At 45.0% G+C, this 22,077-nt stretch overlaps 1 protein-coding gene across 1 annotated transcript in view; it reads left to right on the forward strand.

Moving 5' to 3' along the window:
- gli2a (GLI family zinc finger 2a) overlaps positions 1–16,513 on the forward strand; it is a 425,818-nt gene extending 409,305 nt beyond the window's left edge. Inside the window, exons 14-16 of the mRNA XM_078403330.1 lie at positions 3,426–3,710; positions 11,021–11,354; positions 12,863–16,513. Coding sequence (XP_078259456.1) covers positions 3,426–3,710; positions 11,021–11,354; positions 12,863–15,345 — 3,102 coding nt within the window. The 3' untranslated portion in view covers positions 15,346–16,513. The remainder of the gene's footprint in view (positions 1–3,425; positions 3,711–11,020; positions 11,355–12,862) is intronic.
- The last annotated feature ends 5,564 nt before the right edge of the window (positions 16,514–22,077 follow it).

Below are 22,077 nucleotides of genomic sequence, written 5' to 3' on the forward strand. Positions count from 1 at the left end.
AGAATTCCACAGATTCACAACTCTCTGACTGAAAAAGTTTTTCCTCATCTCAGTTCTAAATGGTTTTAGTGACTGTTTATTTGATAAACATGCAAATGACCAATCAATGCAGGCAAGAAGAGTTAACTAGTGCTGATTTTTGGGGTAGAAATCTGATTATCATTTTTTCATAACAAACAGTGGTGTGCCATCTAAGGGATTAGATTACAATCTCTATTGCTGACCGCACTCTGAATAAGATTGGTTGTGGTGGGCGAAGTATATACTTAACTTGCCTGAATAAGCTTCAAAACCACCACAGATATGAAAATTAAACTGCCTCTCTGGGAGATGAGAAAACACAAAATGTGCACATGAAAGAGATGGGGGACTACATAATTGTAATGATAATCATGAAACTGAGGGAGAAAGAACAACTCTCAGCACTCTACTTGAAGAAATGTTGAAGCAGTAGTTTAGTTTAGTTTAGAGATACAGCGCGGAAACAGGCCCTTTGGCCCACTGAGTCCGCGCCGACCAGCGATCCCCGCACACTAAAGATAGCCTACACACACTAGGGACAATTTTACAATTATACCAAGCCAATTAACCTACAAACACTGTACGTGTTTGGAGTGTGGGAGGAAACCGGAGATCCCGGGGAAAACTCACAATGTCACGGGGAGAACGTACAAACTCCATACAGACAGTACCCGTGGTCAGGATCGAACCCGGGCCTCTGGCGCTTTAAGGCGTAATGGAAACGAAGTGTAATTTATGTTAATCTACAAAGAAGTAGAGGCATGCATTAGTGTAGTCCTTTCCAAATCCATTCTGAGGCTTTCCAAAGCAAGTTACAGCAATTGATGGTTACTCCCTGTTGTAAGCACCACAGCTGCCAGATGGTCCTTAGCATGGTCCCACAAATAGCAATGTTCCAGTGAGCTGATAATCTATTTCAAAAACGACACTGGCCAGAAAAGCACAGTGGTCTCTCACTTGCCTGCCAGCCTCTATTTTTGTTTTTCATATCTCCAGAGTAGATTTTGACCCCCCCACTATTATTTCTGACTCAGAGGTATTACCAGTCAAAAGAGTCACAGCTATCAATTAAAGAGCATGGGTTTAGGTTTATTATTGTCATATGTACCGAAATACAGTGAAAGGATTTGTTGTACATGCTATCCAATCAAATCAGATAATACCATGGATAAATACGATTAGGCTCAAGAACAATAGGTGGGGCAAAGGGGATGATACGGAGTGCAGAATATAGTTGTCAGCATTTTAGCACACTGTTCCAGCGACAAAGTCCAATGTCCGCAATGGGGTAGAGGTGAATCGCACAGTACCCTGGCTTATGGAGGGACCATTCAGAAGCCTGATTACAGAGGGGAAGAAACTGTTCCTGCGATAGGCAAGAAATGCTGGAGTAACTCAGCGGGTCAGGTAGCATCTCTGGAGAAAAAAGGCAGGTGACGTTTTGGATCAGGACCCTCCTTCCGCCCCAAAACATCAACCATCCTTTGTCTCCAGAGATGCTGCCTGACCCTCTGAGTTACTCCAGTACTTTGTGTCTATCTTCGGTATAAACTAGCATCTGCAGTTACGTTCTACACCAGGTGGCACGGTGGCGCAGCGGTAGAGTTGCTGCCTTACAGCGCTTGCAGCACCGCAGACCCCGCGGGGGTTCGATCCCGACTACGGGTGCCGTCTGTACGGAGTTTGTACGTTCTCCCCATGACCGCGTGGGTTTTCTCCGATATCTGCGGTTTCCTCCCACACTCCAAAGGTGTACAGATATGTCTGCAAATTGGGTTGGTAAATGTAGAAATTGTCCCTAGTGTGTGTAGGATAATGTTAATATGCCGGGATCGCTGGTCGGCGTGGGCTCGGTGAGCCGAAGGGCCTGTTTCCGCGCTGTATCTCTAAACTAATCTAGACTAAACAAACTGTTCCTGAGTCTGGTGGTGCACACTTTCAAGCTTCCTGACGGGAGTGGGAAGAAGAAGGAATGACTGGGGGTGGGACAAGTCTTTATTTAAACTCGGAGAAGAGCATTGGCCTGCTCATAAAGACTTAACCCTCTGTTAAGGCTGAACTACCACTGCACTCCCCACTCCCTCACTTAAGTTCAGATCAGCAGCCTCTCTTTCCAACTCGCACGTTAATCAAGTAGATCTATAAACCTCTTTCAAGCTCGCCATTCTTCCTTTCAACAGTTACTCATTCAGCAGCTTTGCAAAAGCTTAAGCACACAACATTTTTCTCATCCCCTAACCCTGCCCGGGATGTGAGTTTTGTGTCATTTCCCAGAAGGATGATGGATGTGTGAAATAAACTGTCAGGCAGGGAAATTGAAAACAATAATTTAAAAAACAGTAACTCACGAGACAATTCGATGTATTCCAAAGAGCGAAGGGGAAAAATTCCGAGATGGTTTAAATGGGATGGGTTGTTAATTTAGGTAAGCATTAGTTTTCTTGGAGCTTTATGTGTGTCAATTGGAAGTTGAATAGAATTATAGAGCACAGAAATACAACATTCACAAGAAGTCTATTCCAGTGTGCTTCCTTTTTAATTTATTTCTTCATTTACAGGATGCCGACATATCTTGCAATTACCGCGTTTATTGTCAACCATGAACTAGAGAGCAGTCCTGAACTACTATCTACCTCACTGGAGACACTGGGACTATCTCTATCGTTGGTTGGACTTTACTGGCTTTATCGTGCACTAAACGTTATTCACGTTATTCCTATTATCATGTATCTGTACACTGCGGATACACTCGATTGTAATCATGCATTGTCTTTCTGCTAACTGGTTGGCACGCAACAAAAGCTTTTCACTGTACCTAAAGTGCGATTGTACCGCGTGACAATAACCTAAACTCAAATCAAACTATCCCTTGCTGCCTCATGAACTGAGGAAGCAGTTAAAATGCAATCGCACGAGTGGGTCTGGAGTTACATGCAGGCCAGACCCACTAAGGCAGGCAGATTTCCAAAGAACATTAATGCTCCCGTAGTTCGATCGTACTTTATTGACACGTGTATCTCAGTACAGTGATTTTTTTTTGTTGTTGCATACAATTCAGTGATGATCCTTCTATACATTAGGCATTATTATACATGATCATACTAAGTATAAGCGTGTAAGATAATGAACTGCGTGTCAGTAGACAAGAGTCGCCATGTTTTAGCAAGGCTCTGGAGCCAAGGGTGCCGGAAAGTCAGTGGTGGACCTTGTAGATTGTGCATGCTAGTTCACCTTCTTGTCTTAGTGAAGGTGAACTAGCATGCACAATCTACAGACCTGTAGTAGGTTCCACCTGCTCACCACTGGTGGAGTAACACATCTGAACCACGTAATGGCGATAGTCTTACATTTGTGTCAACAGTGCTTGGCCCCTGTCTGATGTCCCCGACTCCTTTTTTTTGCAGAAACCTTATGTTTGTAAAATTCCTGGATGCACCAAGAGGTACACAGATCCGAGCTCGCTCCGGAAACACGTGAAGACCGTGCACGGGCCAGACGCCCACGTGACGAAAAAGCACCGCAACGACCCGCATCCGAGGCAGCCGCCGCCGCCCAAAGAGCCCGGAGACCACGAGGTGGCCTTCGACCATGGTAACAGGGTGGCTGGGGAAAAGGCCGAAGCCAACAGCACCAGTGGAGGCTTGGAGGACAACCTGCAAATGAAAACCATCAAAACCGAAAACTCTGTGGTAAGAGCACTAAAACACTGGCTCGTGGCGAATAGGAAACGTGACACAGCCATTAATTGCAAGACCCCATGCAATTAGATTTGGCAATGAAGATATTATTATCATAAAACTATCCATTGCAGAAAGAGACCATTGGCCCTGCCAGGCCCATGAGTGTTAATTAATTGTAATCCAGAAAGAAAATATGAAAATCAGTGTCGATACCACATTGAAGTGATAGATATCGTAAAGTTAATTACTCGTATTGGGGAATCATGTGATTTACTACTATTATTCAACTAATATATTCTCCAGTCTTATTCCTAACATTTGCTCTGTCAAGCCAAATCCCCTGCAGTCATATTCCATGGTCTGTGGGTGGTACTGTGGTGCAGTGGTAGAGTTGATTGCAGGTGCTGTCTGTGTGGAGTTCGTATATTCTTCCTGTGACCAACTGGGTTTTCTCCGGGTACTCCAGTTTCCTCCCACACTTCAAGGACAAACAGCTTTGTAGGTTAATTGTAAATTGTAAATTGTCTCTAGTGTATAGGATAGTGCTGGACTACGGGGTGATTCCACGCAGTATCTCTAAAATCTAATAACTTTGACATAGCGATCAATACCAGACAGGATTGGAAATGTATTTATTTGTATAGTTAAGAGGCATCTCAACTCAGTACAACAGACTTCAGGCCGTTGAACAAGATGCCAGCTGCAATAGTGTCTGACCTCCATTGGATTCCAAACACAGCCACACAGGTCAGGAGCGTGCTGACCCACATGATGTGATTAGCTGGTAGTTCTCTCTGGAGCGTACAACTAAAGAGAACCACAATATAGGTTGCTAGGTATTGGATTTCCTGCGTGTCCTGCTTCTGATCAGACCAATGGGCATAAATCTGATCTATGGGCAGCCACGGTGGCGCAGCGGTAGAGTTGCTGCCTTACAGCGCTTGCATGCCTGAGACCCGCATTCGATCCCAACTACGGGTGCTGTCTGTACGGGGTTTGTATGTTCTCCCCGTAAACGCATGGGTTTTCTCCGAGATCTTCGGTTTCCTCCCACACTCCAAAGACGTACAGGTGTGTAGGTTAATTGGCTTGGTACAAATGTAAATTGTCCCTAGTGTATGTAGGATAGCATTAATGTGCGGGGATCGCTGGTCGGTGCGGACTCGGTGGGTCGAAGGGCCTGTTTCTGCGCTGTATCTCTAAACTAAACCTGACACTATTTAGATATGCAGTTTTATGTCGTACCATGGAATGGATCTCCCCTAATACATGCTCAAGTCTGACAGGGTGTAGTGTCTGGAAGTGGGGTCAAGACTTTTGAAGGTATCCAGGCACAAAAGTTCATGTTCATAAGTGATAGGAGCAGAATTAGGCCATTTGGCCCATCAAGCCCATCAAGTCATGGCTGATCCATCTCTCCCACTTAACCCCAATCTCCTGCCTTCTCCCCATAACCCCTGTACTAATCAAGAATCTATCTATCTCTGCCTTAACAATATCCATTGACTTGGCCTCAACAGCCTTTTGTGGCCACGAATTCCACAGATTCACCACCCTCTGACTAAAGTAATTCCTTCTCATCTCCTTCCTAAAGGAATGTCCTTTCATTCTGAGGCTATGGCCTCTGGTCCTAGACTCTCCCACGAGTGGAGACATCCTTTCCACATCCACCCTGTCCGGGCCTTTCACTGGAAAGGCTGTAGAATGAACAGCCCCTGATCCCATCAAAAAGAAGTGGGCTTTCTCCGTGGCATTTCCGGCCAGTCCTTTGGTGACCCTTTAATCGGAAAGGTATGGATGCAGTTACCGGGATCAAGGGATATCCAATTGAACGCCCCAGGATCAGACGAAACGTCAAATTAGGTGAGAGGAGAACTAACAAAGTCTCCTCACACTTAAATTAAATCACTGTTGTTAGCCTGCAGCTATTGTAGACAGAGGCATTTTGCTTCTCCTTCAGGGGACAGACCCCAGACCTCATTGAGGCATGGATAATGGGCCACCACACTGCTTCCTCGAATGCACCCCTCAATTCTTTGAAGTTAAAGAACATTAGATTTCTGAAATGAGGTCATAAAATGTTGCAAATGCTAAGCTGGTCGGGAAAGCTAAAGTTGTGTCAGCTTCATTTAGATTTAGATTTAGAGATGCAGCGCAGAAACAGGCCCTTCGGCCCATCGGGTCCGCGCCGCCCAGCGATCCCCGCACATTAACACTATCCAACACACACTAGGGACAATTTTTACATTTGCCCAGCCAATTTTAACCTGCATACCTGTACGTCTGTTGGAGTGTGGGAGGAAGCCGAAGATCTCGGAGAAAACTCACGCAGGTCACGGGGAGAACGTACAAGCTCCGTATGCTCCTGTGGCAGCGTGGCTCAGCGGTAGAGTTGCTGCCTAACAGCACCTGAGACGCGGGTTCACACCTGACTGCGGATGCTGTCCGGACGGAGTTTGTACCTTATCCACTTGATCGGCGTGGATTTGTAGGTTAATTGGCTTAGTAGAATTGTAAATTGTCCCCAGTGTGTAAGACAGCGTTAGCAAAGTGCGGGGATTGCCGATCGGCGTGGACTCGGTGGGCCAAAGGGCCTGTTTCTGCGCTGTATCTCTAAACTAAACTAAACGAAAAAATCTTTGAGGAGTTTGTAACCCTGACGAATGGAGTGTCTCTTAATTGTTTTGTGTCTTACATGTCCAAGAATGCAAAACTGACCCACTGTGAGTCTTTACTAACCTGCTAACAGTGTTTCTTCCTCTTCTTCCACTGCCTACACTTGTTTGTCGCCTCTCATCTTCTTTCCTTCCTCACTGTGCCTTCCTAAGAACAGTCGGTACTAAGGTGAGCAAAGCAAAAGTTACCCAAGCCACTGTAAACTGTCTTTCCTTTGGACTGAACAACACTTGTTCTTGGTAATCAGACACCCTATTGGAAGTGCCTCACTTCTATAGTGCATTACCTATAGTGAAGTAAACTGGTAAAATAATTACCAACATTAAATCCAGTCATTATAAGAGTAAACAGCATAGAATGCTTTGGGGGAGAGGGAGGTGATCCATTGTACTTGTACTGCATCTTTGAGAGACTGCGTGTTGAGAGTTCATTACTGTGATTAACTATTTGTCCGATTTTATGAACTTCCTATTCCCTTTTGATTAATAATGCATTGTTTGGTGACTGCTAATGTTGCCCTGAACCTTGCTGTCAGCAGGTACACAAAGCTGCCTTAGGCAATTTGGGCCTGGGCAACACTATGATGTAGTGTTGCCACACAGCTGCTGCCACACAGTTCCAATAACTTCGGACCGTGTCTATGTTTAGTTTGCATGTTCTCCCCGTGACTGCAGGGGTACTCCAATTTCCTCCCACATCCCAAAAACCGGCAGGTCAGTGGGTTAATTGAATAATTGAATGCCGTAAAATGCTGCTAAAGTGTAGGCGAGTGGTAGACTGTGTGGGTTGATGGGAATGTGGGTTAATAGGTAGGTTGAAGGGGAAATTGGTCAGGGGATAGGAAGAGGCTGGCACTGATTTGATGTGGTAAGGAAGTACAGTAATTGTTTCCACTACGAAAGACGTGCATCAGAACTCTGCTTGGCCTCACCTGGGGTCAAGATCTTTCCCTCCTGGTGAATCGTGATAATTTGCTCTAAACTCCTTTGTTTAAAAAAAAAAAACCATGGAATAAAACTCGGAATGCTTAACAGCTTTAAATTAAATCAGGGCATCTCATGGTCCTTATGAAAATATTTCGATACGAGGGTTGGAAAGGGAGTCAGAATTTAAGAGGAATGACCTGATATAGGAATGACTGGAATGTACAACTTGATCCCTCTGTGCTAGAACGGATGAGACCCAGCACAGAGTGGGGTAATTTCTCAAAGAAGCACAGGAGGGAGAACTGGAAGCGAAGAAGAATTATGGAGGAGGAGAAGGGGAAATTAGGTGAAGGGGAAGGGGAATGGGAGGTCTTTTGTGTGGATGTAGTAATGCTAGCACAGTTCAGTTGGCCCGAAGGTCTTTTTCTGAAACTCTTTTCCTCAAGTTCATATGTTCTTGGAGCAGAATAAGGCCATTCAGCCCATCAAGTCTACTCCGCCATTCATCTTCCCCTCTCAACCCTATTCTCCTGCCTTTGCCCCATAACCCCTGACACCCTCACTAATCAAGAATTTGTTCATCTCCCCCTTAAAAATATCCACTGACTTGGCCTCCACAGCCTTCTGTGGCAGTGAATTCCACAGATTCACCACCCTCTGACTAAAGAAGTTCCTTCTCACTTCCTTTCTAAAGGTACATCCTTTTATTCTGAGGCTATGGCCTCAAGAAGAGCAAACTTGTAGAAATTCATGGCAAAATATCATAACTGAAACATCACCAGTTGTTCAGTATTATTTCCATGATTGTATCACTGTGTTCACTTCAAGCCTTCCTCTCTGACGTACAATTCAGATTCCCATTGCAGAGGTCACTTCAGGAGACCTTAGATCTGACCTTCCCCCTTCAACCTTATTCCCACTAGACCCTGAGATTAAACCAAGGGTCAAAGAGCCATGGACAGCCATGGAAAAGTACACATACCCCACATACCAGATCTTGACCTCCAACGAAAGTTCCAAGCTCAGACACACCGGTGACAATATTAATGAATAGCATAAGGTTTCTTTAATGTGTTGCTAAACAGCATACCCCTCCTGCAGATGGACACAAAATGCTGGAGTAACTCAGCGGGACAGGCAGCATCTCTGGAGAGAAGGAATGGGTGAAGTTTCGGGTCGTGACATCACCCATTCCTTCTCTCCAGAGATGCTGCCTGTCCCGCTGAGTTACTCCAGCATCTTGTGTTTATCTTTGGTTTAAACCAGCATCTGCAGTTCCTTCCTACCCCTCCTGCAGTGTGTGGGAGATCAGGAAAGCTTCTGGTGTCCCTGGTGACTACACCTCTATGGGAAGTGTGCCCAGATGCAGCTCTTGACTATCATTCATATGGCATGTGAAGAAGGGTCTCGACCCGAAACGTCACCCATTCCTTCTCTCCAGAGATGCTGCCAGTCCCGCTGAGTTACTCCAGCATCTTGTGTCTATCTTCCATTCATCTGGCATGGACAGGTTTGGCCAAAAGGGCCCAATTCTGTGCCTTACAGTGATATGATTCTACTGGTGTGTAGTCTTAGGGTTAGCACTCATTGTTCTTAATTATTGGTGTGATTATTAGATTATCCATTTCACCTTTTCCCTCACTAGTTTTGCCTGGGACTGTGTTTTTAAAAAAATCTCACATACCATTGGCATCATTCCTACTTGCTCGAGAATCCAAATGAGATTGAGGACATTTGTTAACATCATCCCCTCCTCACCCTGTTCCTGCACTTAAGCTCCTGTTTCCCTTGAATTGAGATCAGTCATTTGGTGTTTTAAAGTTGAAAACTACCCCTTTCCCTGGCACTGTTATCCTTCCACCCGGTCATTAAGGTGCTGTCTTTATAGAACTAATTTCCTCATGGCTCTATTGGGTTTGGCTCTGAGATTGTCTTTATGTAGAACCAAACTTTAAAAGTGCAGTCCAACATGAATTTGCTCCCACATTTCACAAAGTTTTGTTTGTGTGACCAGCAATGAATTTCTATCATTCTGTCTCTGAGCCATGGAGGCTGGAAAGTTGTGAAGCGATAATGAAAGTGAACACAGTTGCTCTATTACATACAGCTAAACTTCATATTAATACTGCAAACAGAAGAGGTTGGACAGAATAGGATTGTTTTCTCTGGAACGTCAGAGGACGAAGGAAGACCTGATAGAAGTACATAAAATTACGGGGGATATAGATAGGGTAGACAGTCAGAACCTTTCCCCCCAGGATAGAAAGGCTTGGATAGAGTGGATGTGGAGAGGATGTTTCCACTCTTGGGAGAGTCTAGGACTAGAGATTATAGCCTCAGAGTTAAAGGACGTTCTTTTAGGAAGGGGATGAGGAGAAATTTATTTAGTCAGAGGGTGGTGTATCTGTGGAATTCTTTGCCACACAAGGCTGTGGAGGCCAGGTCGGTGATTATTTTTAAGGCAGAGATAGCACAGGTGTCAGAGCTTATGGGGAGAAGGCAGGAAAATGGGGTTAGGAGGGAGAGATAGATCAACCATGATTGAATGGTGGAGTAGACTTGATGGGCTGAATGGCCTAATTCTACTCCAATTCCTTATGACCTAATATCAAAGACTAGAGGGCATAGCTTCAAGTTGCGCGGGGCAAAGTTTAAAGGAGATGTGTGGGGCAAGTTCTTTTTTACACGACTGGTGGTGGTGCCCAGAACATGCTGCCAGGGGTGGTGATGGAGGCAGATACCGATTCTGTGGAATTCTCTGCCTCGGAAGGCAGTGGAGGCCAATTCTCTGAATGCATTCAAGAGAGAGCTAGATAGAGCTCTTAAGGATAGTGGAGTCAGGGGGTATGGGGAGAAGGCAGGAACGGGGTACTGATTGAGAATGATCAGCCATGATCACATTGAATGGCGGTGCTGGCTCGAATGGGTCGAATGGCCTCCTCCTGCACCTATTGTCTATTGTCTATTGATAGGAGCTTTCAGATATGATAGAGGCTTTTAGATAGGTGCATGGATGTGCAGGGAATGGGAGGATATGGATTATGTGCAGGCAGATAGACAATAGGCAATAGGTGCAAGAGGAGGCCATTCGGCCCTTCGAGCCAGCACCGCCATTCAATGTGATCATGGTTGATCATTCTCAATCAGTACCCCGTTCCTGCCTTCTCCCCATACCCCCTGACTCCGCTATCCTTATGAGCTCTATCCAGCTCTCTCTTGAATGCATTCAGAGAATTGGCCTCCACTGCCTTCTGAGGCAGAGAATTCCACAGATTCCCAACTCTCTGACTGAAAAAGTTTTTCCTCATCTCAGTTCTAAATGGCCTACCTCTTATTCTTAAACTGTGCCCCCTTGTTCTGGACTCCCCCAACATTGGGAACATGTTTCCTGCCTCTAACGAGTCCAACCCCTTAATAATCTTATACGTTTCGATAAGATCTCCTCTCATCCTAAATTCCAGTGTATACAAGCCTAGTCGCTCCAGTCTTTCAACATTTGGCACAGACAATGTGGGCAAAAGGGCCTTATCTGGTAAAGAAAAGATACAAAGTGCTGGAGTAACTCAGCAGGTTAGGCAGCATCCCTGGAGAACATATGAAGGTGTCGAATCGGGTAGGCACCCTTCTTCCTTGTTGCCTTGCTGTACTGTTCTATGTTCAATGTGATCTTTACAATGTTGCTCACGGATGCTGATGGGAATCCTTTGTCCACCTCAGATGTATCAGTCCAGTCCTGGTGGCCAATCTTCATGCAGCAGTGAACCATCGCCACTTGGCAGCACCAACAACAATGACAGTGGAGTAGAAATGAACATCAACAGTGGAGGTAGTCTGGGAGATTTGACCGCATTAGATGATTCCCCAATTGTGGACTCCACCGTTTCCTCTGGAACTTCAGCAATCGGCCTTCAGATGAGAAAGCACATGACAGCATCCCAAAGACTTGAGCAACTAAAGAAAGAAAAATTGAGGCAGGTCAGAGATATTCCTTCATGGGCAAACCCAGTGCCATCAGTCAAAATCACCAAGCTTCCTCTCATCCCCTTGAATGGTAAGTTGAGTTCCTGGTCTTGTCTGGACAGTAGAAACTGAAGCACTATTTCAAACAAAAGGACTAATATTCCATTTAAATGTGGAGCATAAGCTTCTGTTGCACGGTGGAGAATTAGACCATTCATCCCAATTCGAGAATGTCCTCATTCTGTTTTATCAAACCTATCTCCGACGTGTCCTAATGATCCTTTTGCCCTCATGAACTTTTCTAGTTTCAGGTTTGATCTAGTAGTTCAGTGCTGACCCTCGGACTATCCCTGTCGGACTGTGTTGGCTTTACCTTGCACTATTCCATTATTCCATTATAGAAACATAGAAACATAGAAAATAGGTGCAGGAGTAGGCAATTCGGCCCTTCGAGCCTGCACCGCCATTCAATATGATCATGGCTGATCATCCAACTCAGTATCCCGTACCTGCCTTCTCTCCATACCCCTTGCTCCCTTTAGCCACAAGGGCCACATCTAACTCCCTCTTAAATATAGCCAATGAACTGGCCTCAACTACCTTCTGTGGCAGAGAATTCCACAGATTCACCACTCTCTGTGTGAAACAAAAGTTCTCATCTCGGTCCTAAAAGACTTCCCCCTTATCCTTAAACTGTGACCCCTTGTTCTGGACTTCCCCAACATTGGTAACAATCTTCCTGCATCTAGCCTGTCCAACCCCTTAAGAATTTTGTAAGTTTCTATAAGATCCCCCCTCAATCTTCTAAATTCCAGCGAGTATCATGTATCTATGCACTGTAAATGGTTCGATTATAATCATGTGTTGTCTTTCTGCTGACTGGATAGCATGCAACAAAAACTTTTCACTGTACCTCAGTGTACATTACAATGAACTAAACTGAACTAAAACTAAACTGAATTGAAGGTTTCATGAGCAGAAGCATATAGCTTATACAGCGTGCAAACAGGCCCTTCAACCCAACTTGCCCATGTCGATCAACATGCCCCCTCTACACTAATCCCACCTGCCCACACGTGGCCCATAACCCTCTAAAGCGATCCTATCCATGTACCGGCATGGGCAGCATGGTGGCGCAATGGTAGAGTTGCTGCCTGACAGCGCCAGAGACCCGGGTTCGATCCTGACTGTGGATGCTGTCTGTAGGGAGTTTGTACGTTCTCCCCGTGACCGCGTGGGTTTTCCCTGGGTGCTCCAGTTCCCTCCCACAGTCCAAAGACGTGCAGGTTTGGCGGTTAATTGGCTTTGGTAAAAATTGTAAATTGTCCCTAGTGTGCGGGATGGTGCCAGTGTACAGGGATCGCCGGTCGGCGTGGATTCGGTGAGCTGAAGTGCCTGTTTCTGCGCTGTGTCTCTAACCTAAACTAAACTAAATTATGATAAGTAAACATTATGATTCAACTGAGTTGTATGCAAAACAAAGCATTTCACTGTAGCTAGTAGGTACATGTGACAATAAAGTATAATTGAATCATTCATAGTACCTGCCTCAACGACCTCCTCTAGCAAACTTCATGTGTGCATATTATCTTTTTACAGGAACTTCACTGCAGAATTCAGGTACTGGTGGTTCTACTACTGTCTTGCCTAACCCCAGAATAATGGAACTGTCCAACGGTGATATCACGGTGCTGAATCAGCTGAATGATCGCCGGGACAGCACAACAAGCACCCTCAGTTCAGCGTACACGATGAGCCGAAGATCGTCTGGCATCTCCCCTTACTTTTCCAGCCGCCGATCCAGTGAGGCTTCCCACGTCGGGGGTCGTCTGAATAACATCAGCTCTGCTGACTCTTACGACCCGATCTCCACGGATTTGTCGCGGAGGTCCAGCGAGGTCAGTTACTGCGGAGGCTTGCTCAATCTCACGCCGGTCGAGCAGTACCGGCTGAAGGCTAAGTATGCTGCCGCGACCGGTGGACCTCCGCCTACGCCACTGCCCAGCATGGACCGAATGAAGGCCAGAGCCTCTCTCCTGGGCGAAGGCCTCAATTCGATGTTCTCCCCCTTCCCTCCTCCCGCTTCCCAGAGACGATGCAGTGACGGCGTCCCGCGCGGATACGGGGCGATGGCGCTCCGGCCCCACGAAGTGGGCGGCAACGGAGCCCGGCGGGCGAGCGATCCAGTGAGGAGGACGGCCGCCATGGAGCCGGTGTCCCTCCCGAGGGTCCAGCGCTTCAACAGCATGAACAGCATGAACCCGCTGCCGCTGCCGCCGGCCATGGACAGGCGGCACTTTGGCCTTCAGAACGGCGCCCGCTCTGACGGCAGCCTCCACCGGTGCGCCTACTCCCCGCGGCCGCCGAGCATCAGCGAGAACATTGCCATGGAGACTGTGGGGGCGGACATTGAGGCCCAGGCCGTCGACGACGACCTCATGCTCCCCGACGACGTGGTGCAGTACATCAACTCTCAGGAAAATCGGCTGCCCCAGGATAGCAACGCCGGCCAAATGCAGGGTTTCCAGGACAACGTCAGCATGCAGAGTCAGAATGTGTACGCCCAGCGAGCGATGTCAATGGTGGACGGCAACATGACCCAGTCCGCTTCGCTGATGGCCCCGTGCCAGATGAGTCCGGGGAGTCAACCATGTCAGGGATCATCTAACGTGAGCAAGAACAGCATGCCGGTTCAATGGAACGAAGTTAGCTCAGGTACCGTCGATGTCATCCCCGACCAGTCCAAGCAGCAGCAGTTCCCTCGATCAAACTTGGCCGTCGTTCAGCAAAAGCAGATGTTCGACCAATACCAGAATCTCAACCCTGCTCAAGCGAGCGTGACAATGAACCAGAATGAAATGACTCTGGCGCAGCAAGGCGTATTGCAGAGGAGCGTTGGCATGAATGGACAAAAAGTGAACTACATGCAGCAGCCTCAGCAAATGAGCTTGTGTCAGAATGCTAATCTGTCTCTCAGCCCACAGCAAGCCTACAGCCAGCCCAGCCAAGTGCTCAGTCCCAGCATTGCGAGCAGGACCCTCGGCCAAACGTCTTGCAGCAATATGACTGTGAACAATATGATGGGTTCACCTGTTACTCAAGACTTTAAGCAGATAGCAATGAATCAAAACAAGGACCAAGCCTTCAAATGCTATGTTGCCGCTGAGCAGGTCCATGCGCCAATTCATCAGCAGATTGCACCCGCAAATGAGGTGTCAATGGCCATGAATGGGTGCCATGGGAGAAGGGAAGTGGGCCAGGGCATGCATCTTGCAGGCCAGCAGAACTATGGGTCTCACGTCCAGGCTGGTCGCAATCCCGACTGTGCCACCTTTGCGCCCCATGGCGTCTTAAGCCAAGCTAATTCCCACGTCAGCCCGAGTCAGCAGAATTTCGGCCAGCAGGGACAGAACGTCATGAATTCTGTTGGGCACAACGTAGGCCGTGGAATGATGCAGCCCCATCCAGCACAGAGGTCAAATCCATCAGCCAGACCGCATGGTTTGATTAATTCTTTGAACATGCAACCACAGAGTTATTTGCAAAGACCACTTCAAATGAATGGAATGGGCCCCAGTCGCGGCCACTCTGAAGTAAGCCAAAGGCAACCTAATAATCATCAACTGTCCATGCAGTCACAACAGTGTAATAATGATGGTCCAAACAGCAACCTGATGTTTTATTCTGGTCAAATCCACCTGTACGAACCAAATGGCAACTTCAGTGGACAAATGGACTGCGCTGTACAGCAGCAGCACATGGCAAATGTCAAAGCTACAACCATGTCTTCACCGGGCACCAACCAGGTATCAAGTACTGTAAACTCTCATAGTCTAGACCAAGCGCAGATAGATTTTGATGCTATCATGGATGACGGTGACCACTCCAGCTTGATGTCGGGTGCCCTCAGCCCCAGCCTTCTGCAGAATCTCTCCCAAAATTCCTCCCGTCTCACCACCCCCCGGAATTCTCTGACTCTGCAGCCCATTCCAGCCGGATTGACTAATATGGCAATCGGAGACATGAGCTCTATGTTGACTACTTTGGCCGAGGAAAATAAATTTCTTAATATGATGTCTTAAGTGTTCGAGAACAGGAATGAACCTTGTCGAATTTCCAATTCCAGTCAACTCCAGTCAAAAATGTCTAAAACAGATTCTTTTGAAACATTAACATTCCTAAGGAAAGCAATGTTTTTAAAAAAAAATAGACTTTGTATTTTAATGTATAGATAAAAACCTTTATTCTGCAATGTACGTTCTGCAAGGGAATCTGGACATTTTACAAAGGCTTATATATTTGTGAATAGGGATTTTCTGCTGTGATTTGAAGAAATAGCCAATCCACTGATATGTTACATCAAGAGATGTGTTATTTGAACTGGGACTCTTGGCTTGTTTTAATCTTGTGGTAAAGCACTGATAATGTACACTAGACCAAACAGACAAGGGCACAAACCAAAAAATTGCCCATTTCTTTCCTGTAAATAGTAGATGTGAGCTTCCTTGCATTTCATTAATGTGAAAACTTAAGTGTGCCATCAGTTTGATTCAGCGTCATTGGAAATCGTTGTAGGTCGGCTGAGGTAAAGAACAATAGGTACATTGACAAGTGCCATCAAAGCCATATTGTATACCACTTCCTTCTCAGAGATTAGCTCTTAATATTCTGCATCGGGCCAAAGTGTCATTATAAAATCCCATGGCAATGCAGACTGAATAGTTTGTGAAACCTGATCATTGTAAATGATACAGCACCGAAGAGCTAAGAATGCCCATATTATAGCATCAAGAAGTGCCTTACTATGTCATGTTATTTTTGAATAGTGAAGGCATCCTTTCAGTTTCAGCCATTTTGGAAACATTTTCCAGCAATGTGCTTGTAATATGGCAGTCCTATTGGTCCAATACTAGTTAACACGCAGTGGTTTAATGAAAATAGTTTCTTTATGTGTAAGAATTGTTGTGAAAGATATGCAACGTCTTTTCAATATATATGAACTGAAATGTGTTCTTTGTCGTGCGTTCTTAGTGCATAAAGCATCTCATGTAAAGAAATTTCAAACATTGGACAACTATTCCAGTCTGTAAATAAACGTTAAAACTGTGTTTTGAATAAGAGCGCCAAGCTATTTTTGATCAACATTATAGCCAGGACATTCCCTGTAACCAATTGCTTTCAAAACATGGAATAGATCCAGTGATCAAAATGTATATACACTTTTTGTACAATAACAAACTTTTCTTTAATAAAAACAATGTTGAATGTACGCCATTCTACTTCTTAATCAACTTTGTTTGCTGAACAGGCAAAACGGTCAATATTTGAGTCAAACAGTTCAGCGAGAGGTTTCACCTCGCTGCAAATGGGTCTCTGTATCGATGGGTTTATGGTGGATAAGGGTGGTGCAGCTGGTAGAGCTGCTGCCACACAGCACCAGATATTCACACTCATTCTGACCTCCAGAGCTGTTTATGTGGAGTTAAATCGTTCTCCCTGAGACCGCATGGGTTTCCTCTGGGTGCTCCGGTTTACTCCCACATCCCATGCGAGTTAGTAGTGGGTTAATCTCTTTGATAAATTGCCCCAAGTGTGTCGGGAGTGGGTGTGAAATTGGGGTAACACAGAACAAGTGTGAACGGGTGATCAATGGTCAGCATGGACTCGGTGGGCTTGTTCCCATGCTGTATCTTTCAATCAATCAATTATATTGGCTGAACAAAACTTTTTTTTAGTCAGAATTTTACATAGATGAGGGTTTCAGTCGAGCGGTTTCCCAAAAGCAAATGTTTTCAAAGGTGCATGGGAGGGGGGGGGGTAACTTAAAACTATTAATAATTAATGGCATCAGAGTAGCTAGTAGAGCTACTGTCTTACAGTGCCATAGACCTGGGTTTATTTCTGCTCTCGGGTGTTATCTGTGTGGAGTTTGCATGTTCTCTCTGTGAGTACTGTTGTGCAGGGCCCTAGTGAGACCGCACCTGGAGTACTGTGTGCAGTTTTAGTCTCCAAATTTGAGGAAGGATATTCTTGCTATTGAGTGCGTGCAGCGTAGGTTCACTAGGTTAATTCCCGGAATGGCGGGACTGTCGTATGTTGAAAGACTGAAGCGACTAGGCTTGTATACACTGGAATTTAGAAGGATGAGACGGATTCTTATCGAAACGTATAAGATTATTAAGGGGTTGGACACGTTAGAGGCAGGAAACATGTTCCCAATGTTAGGGGAGTCCAGTACCAGGGGCCACAGTTTAAGAATAAGGGGTAGGCCATTTAGAATGGAGATGAGGAAAAACCTTTTCAGTCAGAGAGTTGTAAATCTGTGGAATTCTCTGCCTCAGAAGGCAGTGGAGGCCAGTTCTCTGAATGCATTCAAGAGAAAGCTAGATAGAGCTCTTAAGGATAGCGGAGTCAGGGGGTACGGGGAGAAGGCAGGAACGGGGTACTGATTGAGAATGATCAGCCATGATCACGTTGAATGGTGGTGCTGGCTCGAAGGGCCGAATGGCCTCCTCCTGCACCTATTGTCTACTGTGATTACCTGGGTTTCCTCCTACAACCCAAAGGCATGCAAATTGGTGGATTAATTGGTCAATTGCTGCTCGTGTTTCGGTGAGTGGTTGAAACTGGACAGAATTGATGAGAGTGTGCAAAGAATAATAAAACATGAGAGTAAGGTAGGATTAGTGTAAACGGGTATTTGAAGGTTGGTGTAGGCCCAGTGGACCAAAGGCTGTTTCCTTACTCTATCTCACTGTGACTCAATGACTCCAACAAAAGAGAATATGCCACGTTTTTGAAAGTCTATCCAATTAGTGCTTGTTCTCTGTCCTTTCCCATTACTTTGCTCATTATTCTTGTAATTTTATAGAGAAGATTAGAATTGGTTGAGACAAGATAAATAAAAACATGAACTTCCAATTAGTGGATAGTTCAAGAACAAGGTTTCCAAGTGTTGGTCAAATATGAGGAAGATGTGAGGAAAATCTTTCTTTATGGAGAGAATGGCTATGATCTGCATGTAACGATGGTGTAGACAGGCAAATACTCCAAAGACGTACAGGTATGTAGGTTAATTGGCTGGGTAAATGTAAAAATTGTCCCTAGTGGGTGTAGGATAGTGTTAATGTACGGGGATCGCTGGGCGGCACGGACTTGGAGGGCCGAAAAGGCCTGTTTCCGGCTGTATATATATATGATGATATGATATGATATGACTGTGGGACAGCAATGGCAGGAATTTCTGAGCATAATCCATAAGATGCAGGATCATTTCATTCCAACGAGGAAGAAAGATTCTAAGGGGAGTAGGAGGCAACAGTGGCTGACAAGGGAAGTTAGGGATGGAATAAAACTAAAAGAAAAGATGCATAACATCGCAAAGAGTAGCCGGAAGCCAGAGGATTGGGGAACTTTCAAAGGACAATAGAAGGCAACAAAAAAGGGCAATACAGGCTGAATAGATGAAATACGAGGGTAAGCTGGCCAAGAATATAAAGAAGGATAGTAATAGCTTCTTTAGGTATGTTAAGAGAAAAAGATTAGTAAAGACAAATGTGGGTCCCTTGAACGGAGGGAGAAACCAGTGAAATTATTATGGATAACAAGGAAATGGCAGAAGAGTTGAACGTACTTCGGATCTGTCTTCACTAAGGAAATCATCTCCCAGATTTACTAGAGGACAGAGGATCTAGGGAGGCAGGGGAACTGAAAGAAATTTGCATTAAGCGAGAAATAGTATTGGGTTGACTGATGGGACTGAAGGCTGATAAATCCCTAGGACCTGATGGTCTGCATCCCAGGGTACTCAAGGAGATGGCTCTCGAAATCGTGGACGCATTGGTGATTATTTTCCAATGATCTATAGATACAGGATCAGTTCCTGTGGATTAGAGAGTAGCTAATGTTATCCCACTTTTCAAGAAAGGAGCAAGAGAGAAAACAGGGAATTATAGACCAGTTAGCCTGACATCGGTGTGGGGAAGATGCTGGAGTTAATTATTAAAGAGGTAATAACGGCACATTTGGATAGCAGTAAAAGGATTGGTCCAAGTCAGTATGGATTTATGAAGGGGAAATCCTGCTTGACTAATCTTCTGGAAGTTTTTGAGGATGTGACAAGTAAAATGGATGAAGGAGAGCCAGTGGATGTAGTGTATGTAGACTTTCAGAAAGCCTTTGATAAGGTCCCACATGGGAGATTGATGAGCAAAATTAGAGCACATGGTATTGGGGATAGGGTATTGACATGGATAGAGAATTGGTCGGCAGACAGGAAGCAAAGAGTAGGAATAAAAGGGTCCTTTTCAGAATGGCAGGTAGTGGCGAATACAGTGCCACAAGTCTCAGTGCTGGGGCCGCAACTATTTACAATATATATTAATGATTTGGATGTTGGGATTAGAAGTAAAACTAGCAGGTTTGCAGATAACACAAAGCTAGGTGGCAGTGTGAACTGCGAAGAGGATGTTAGGAGGTTGCAGGGTGACTTGGACAGGTTGAGTGAGTGGGCAAATGCATGGCAGATGCAGTATAATGTAGATAAATGTGAGGTTATCCACTTTGGCGGCAAAATCAAGGAGGCAGATTATTATCTCAATGCTGTCAGATTAAGTAAAGGGGAAGTGCAACGAGACCTGGGTGTCCTTGTACACCAGTCACTGAAAGTAAGCGTGCAGTTACAGCAGGCAGTGAAGAAAGCTAATGGCATTTTGGCCTTCATAACGAGAGGATTTGAGTATAGGAGTAAAGAGGTCCTTCTGCAGTTGTATAGGGCCCTGGTGAGACCACATATGGAGTATTGTGTGCAGTTTTGGTCTCCTAATTTGAGGAAGCGTATTCTTGCTATTGAGACAGTGCAGCGTAGGTTCACGAGGTTAATCCCCGGGATGGCAAGACTGTATTACGAGGAAAGATAGGAAAGACTGGGCTTGTATTCACTGGAGTTTAGAAGGATGAGAGGGAATCTTATAGAGACGTATAAAATTATAAAAGGACTGGACAAGCTAGATGCAGGAAAAATGTTCCCAATGTTGGGGGAGTCCAGAACCAGGGGCCACAGTCCAAGAATAAAGGGGAGGCCATTTAAAACTTTTTCACCCAGAGAGTTGTGAATTTGTGGAATTCTCTTGTGGAATCAAGGGATATGGAGAAAAGGCAGGCACAGGTTACTGATCACAATGAATGGCGGTGCTGGCTCGAAGGGCCAAATGGCCTCCTCCTGCACCTATTTTCTCTGTTTCTATTTTCTATGTTAATCGGCTTCTGTAAATTGTAAATGTTCTCACGTGTGTACGATAGTGTCAGGGTATGGGTGGTCGGCGTGGACTCAGTGGGTCGAGGGGGCTTGTTTCCACCCTGGATCTCTAAAGTTGAAAGTAAAGTATAACTACGTAATTGACCCTCTCAAGTTCCTCTTCTTATTTTTTATAATGTTAATATTTTGTGATCCGAAAAAAAATGTCCACTACAATTGCCCAACTCCCACGGTAGGGTGGAATTTTAAAAACTAATTTGCAAGATCCGAGAAACCCATCTGATAACATTACTCTCCATCATTGTAGAATATTGTACCCTTGAGTCTCTGGAGAGAAGGAATGGGTGACGTTTCAAATCAAGACCCTTCTTCAGACTGAGAAGGAGTCTCGATCCGAATCGTCACCCATTCCTTGTCTCCAGAGACGCTGCCTGTCCTGTTGAGTTACTCCAACTTTCTGTGTAGGAAAAAAACTGCAATTGCTGGTTTAAATCGAAGGTAGACGCAAAATGCTGGAGCAGGTCAGGCTGAGTTTGGACACCACTGCCTTAAACCAATGTCCACTGTTTCTTGATTCCCCTACTCTGGATAAGAGACTCTGCGTGTTCCTGATCTATTCCCTATTTATACACAATTAGCTACATTATGCCCTCTGGTACATAGAAATCTGGGAAATTGAGTTAGCCTCGGTGAATACTTGAAGAAAAATGTGTCGAATGCACACACAGAGCACATGGATGGAGTGATCTTCTAGATGCTGGTAAGATACTAATCAAGCAGTTTCTTGAGTACTGAAGATAGACACAAAGTGCTGGAGTAACTCCGCGGGTAACTCCAGCACATTGTGTCTATCTTCAGTTTAAACCAGCTTGTGCAGTTCCTTCCATACATCTTCAAGGTTTCAAGGTCAGTTTATTGTCACCTGTACCAATTAAGGGACAGTGACATTTGAGTTACCATACAGCCATATTAAGTGAAAAGCAACAAGACACACAGCCACATAAAAGTTAACATAAACATCCATCACAGTGGATTCCACATTCCTCGCTGTGATGGAAGGCAATAAAGTCCAATCTCCTTCCTCTTGTTTTCGAGAACTATTGGAGTGCACTCATTCTAAGGTGTTAATTTGTGTTACTCCCACGTACATGGAGAATTTCCACAAGAACAATGAAGTTTAAACGTCACCTAACAATGCAGTGAAATAAGTTTCAAGTAAAAAAAAAATCCAAAGTCTAGGTTTAATGAGGTGACTTTTCCTCCTTGGGTACAATCAGCCGTACAAGTGTAAATTATGTCCAGAATTGCACTTTTTCTGATAAACCTTTGCTTTAACGGTTCTCTGCGTTTCTATTTAATTTATTTAAAAGTTGGCATGAATCAAAGTAATCCAGCAACATGCTAATTTTCATTTTTTTATTTGCTTTAAAATATACTTTTGGGGATAGTTAAATGTGATAGGATTGTAAAGCCTGATTAAAATATACGCTTAGAATTACCGTGACAGTCAACAACATGTGTTTAATCTAATTCTAATTGAATGGAAATTGCATAATTA

This window comes from Rhinoraja longicauda, chromosome 8 (assembly GCF_053455715.1).
Source record: "Rhinoraja longicauda isolate Sanriku21f chromosome 8, sRhiLon1.1, whole genome shotgun sequence".
NCBI lineage: Eukaryota > Metazoa > Chordata > Chondrichthyes > Rajiformes > Arhynchobatidae > Rhinoraja > Rhinoraja longicauda.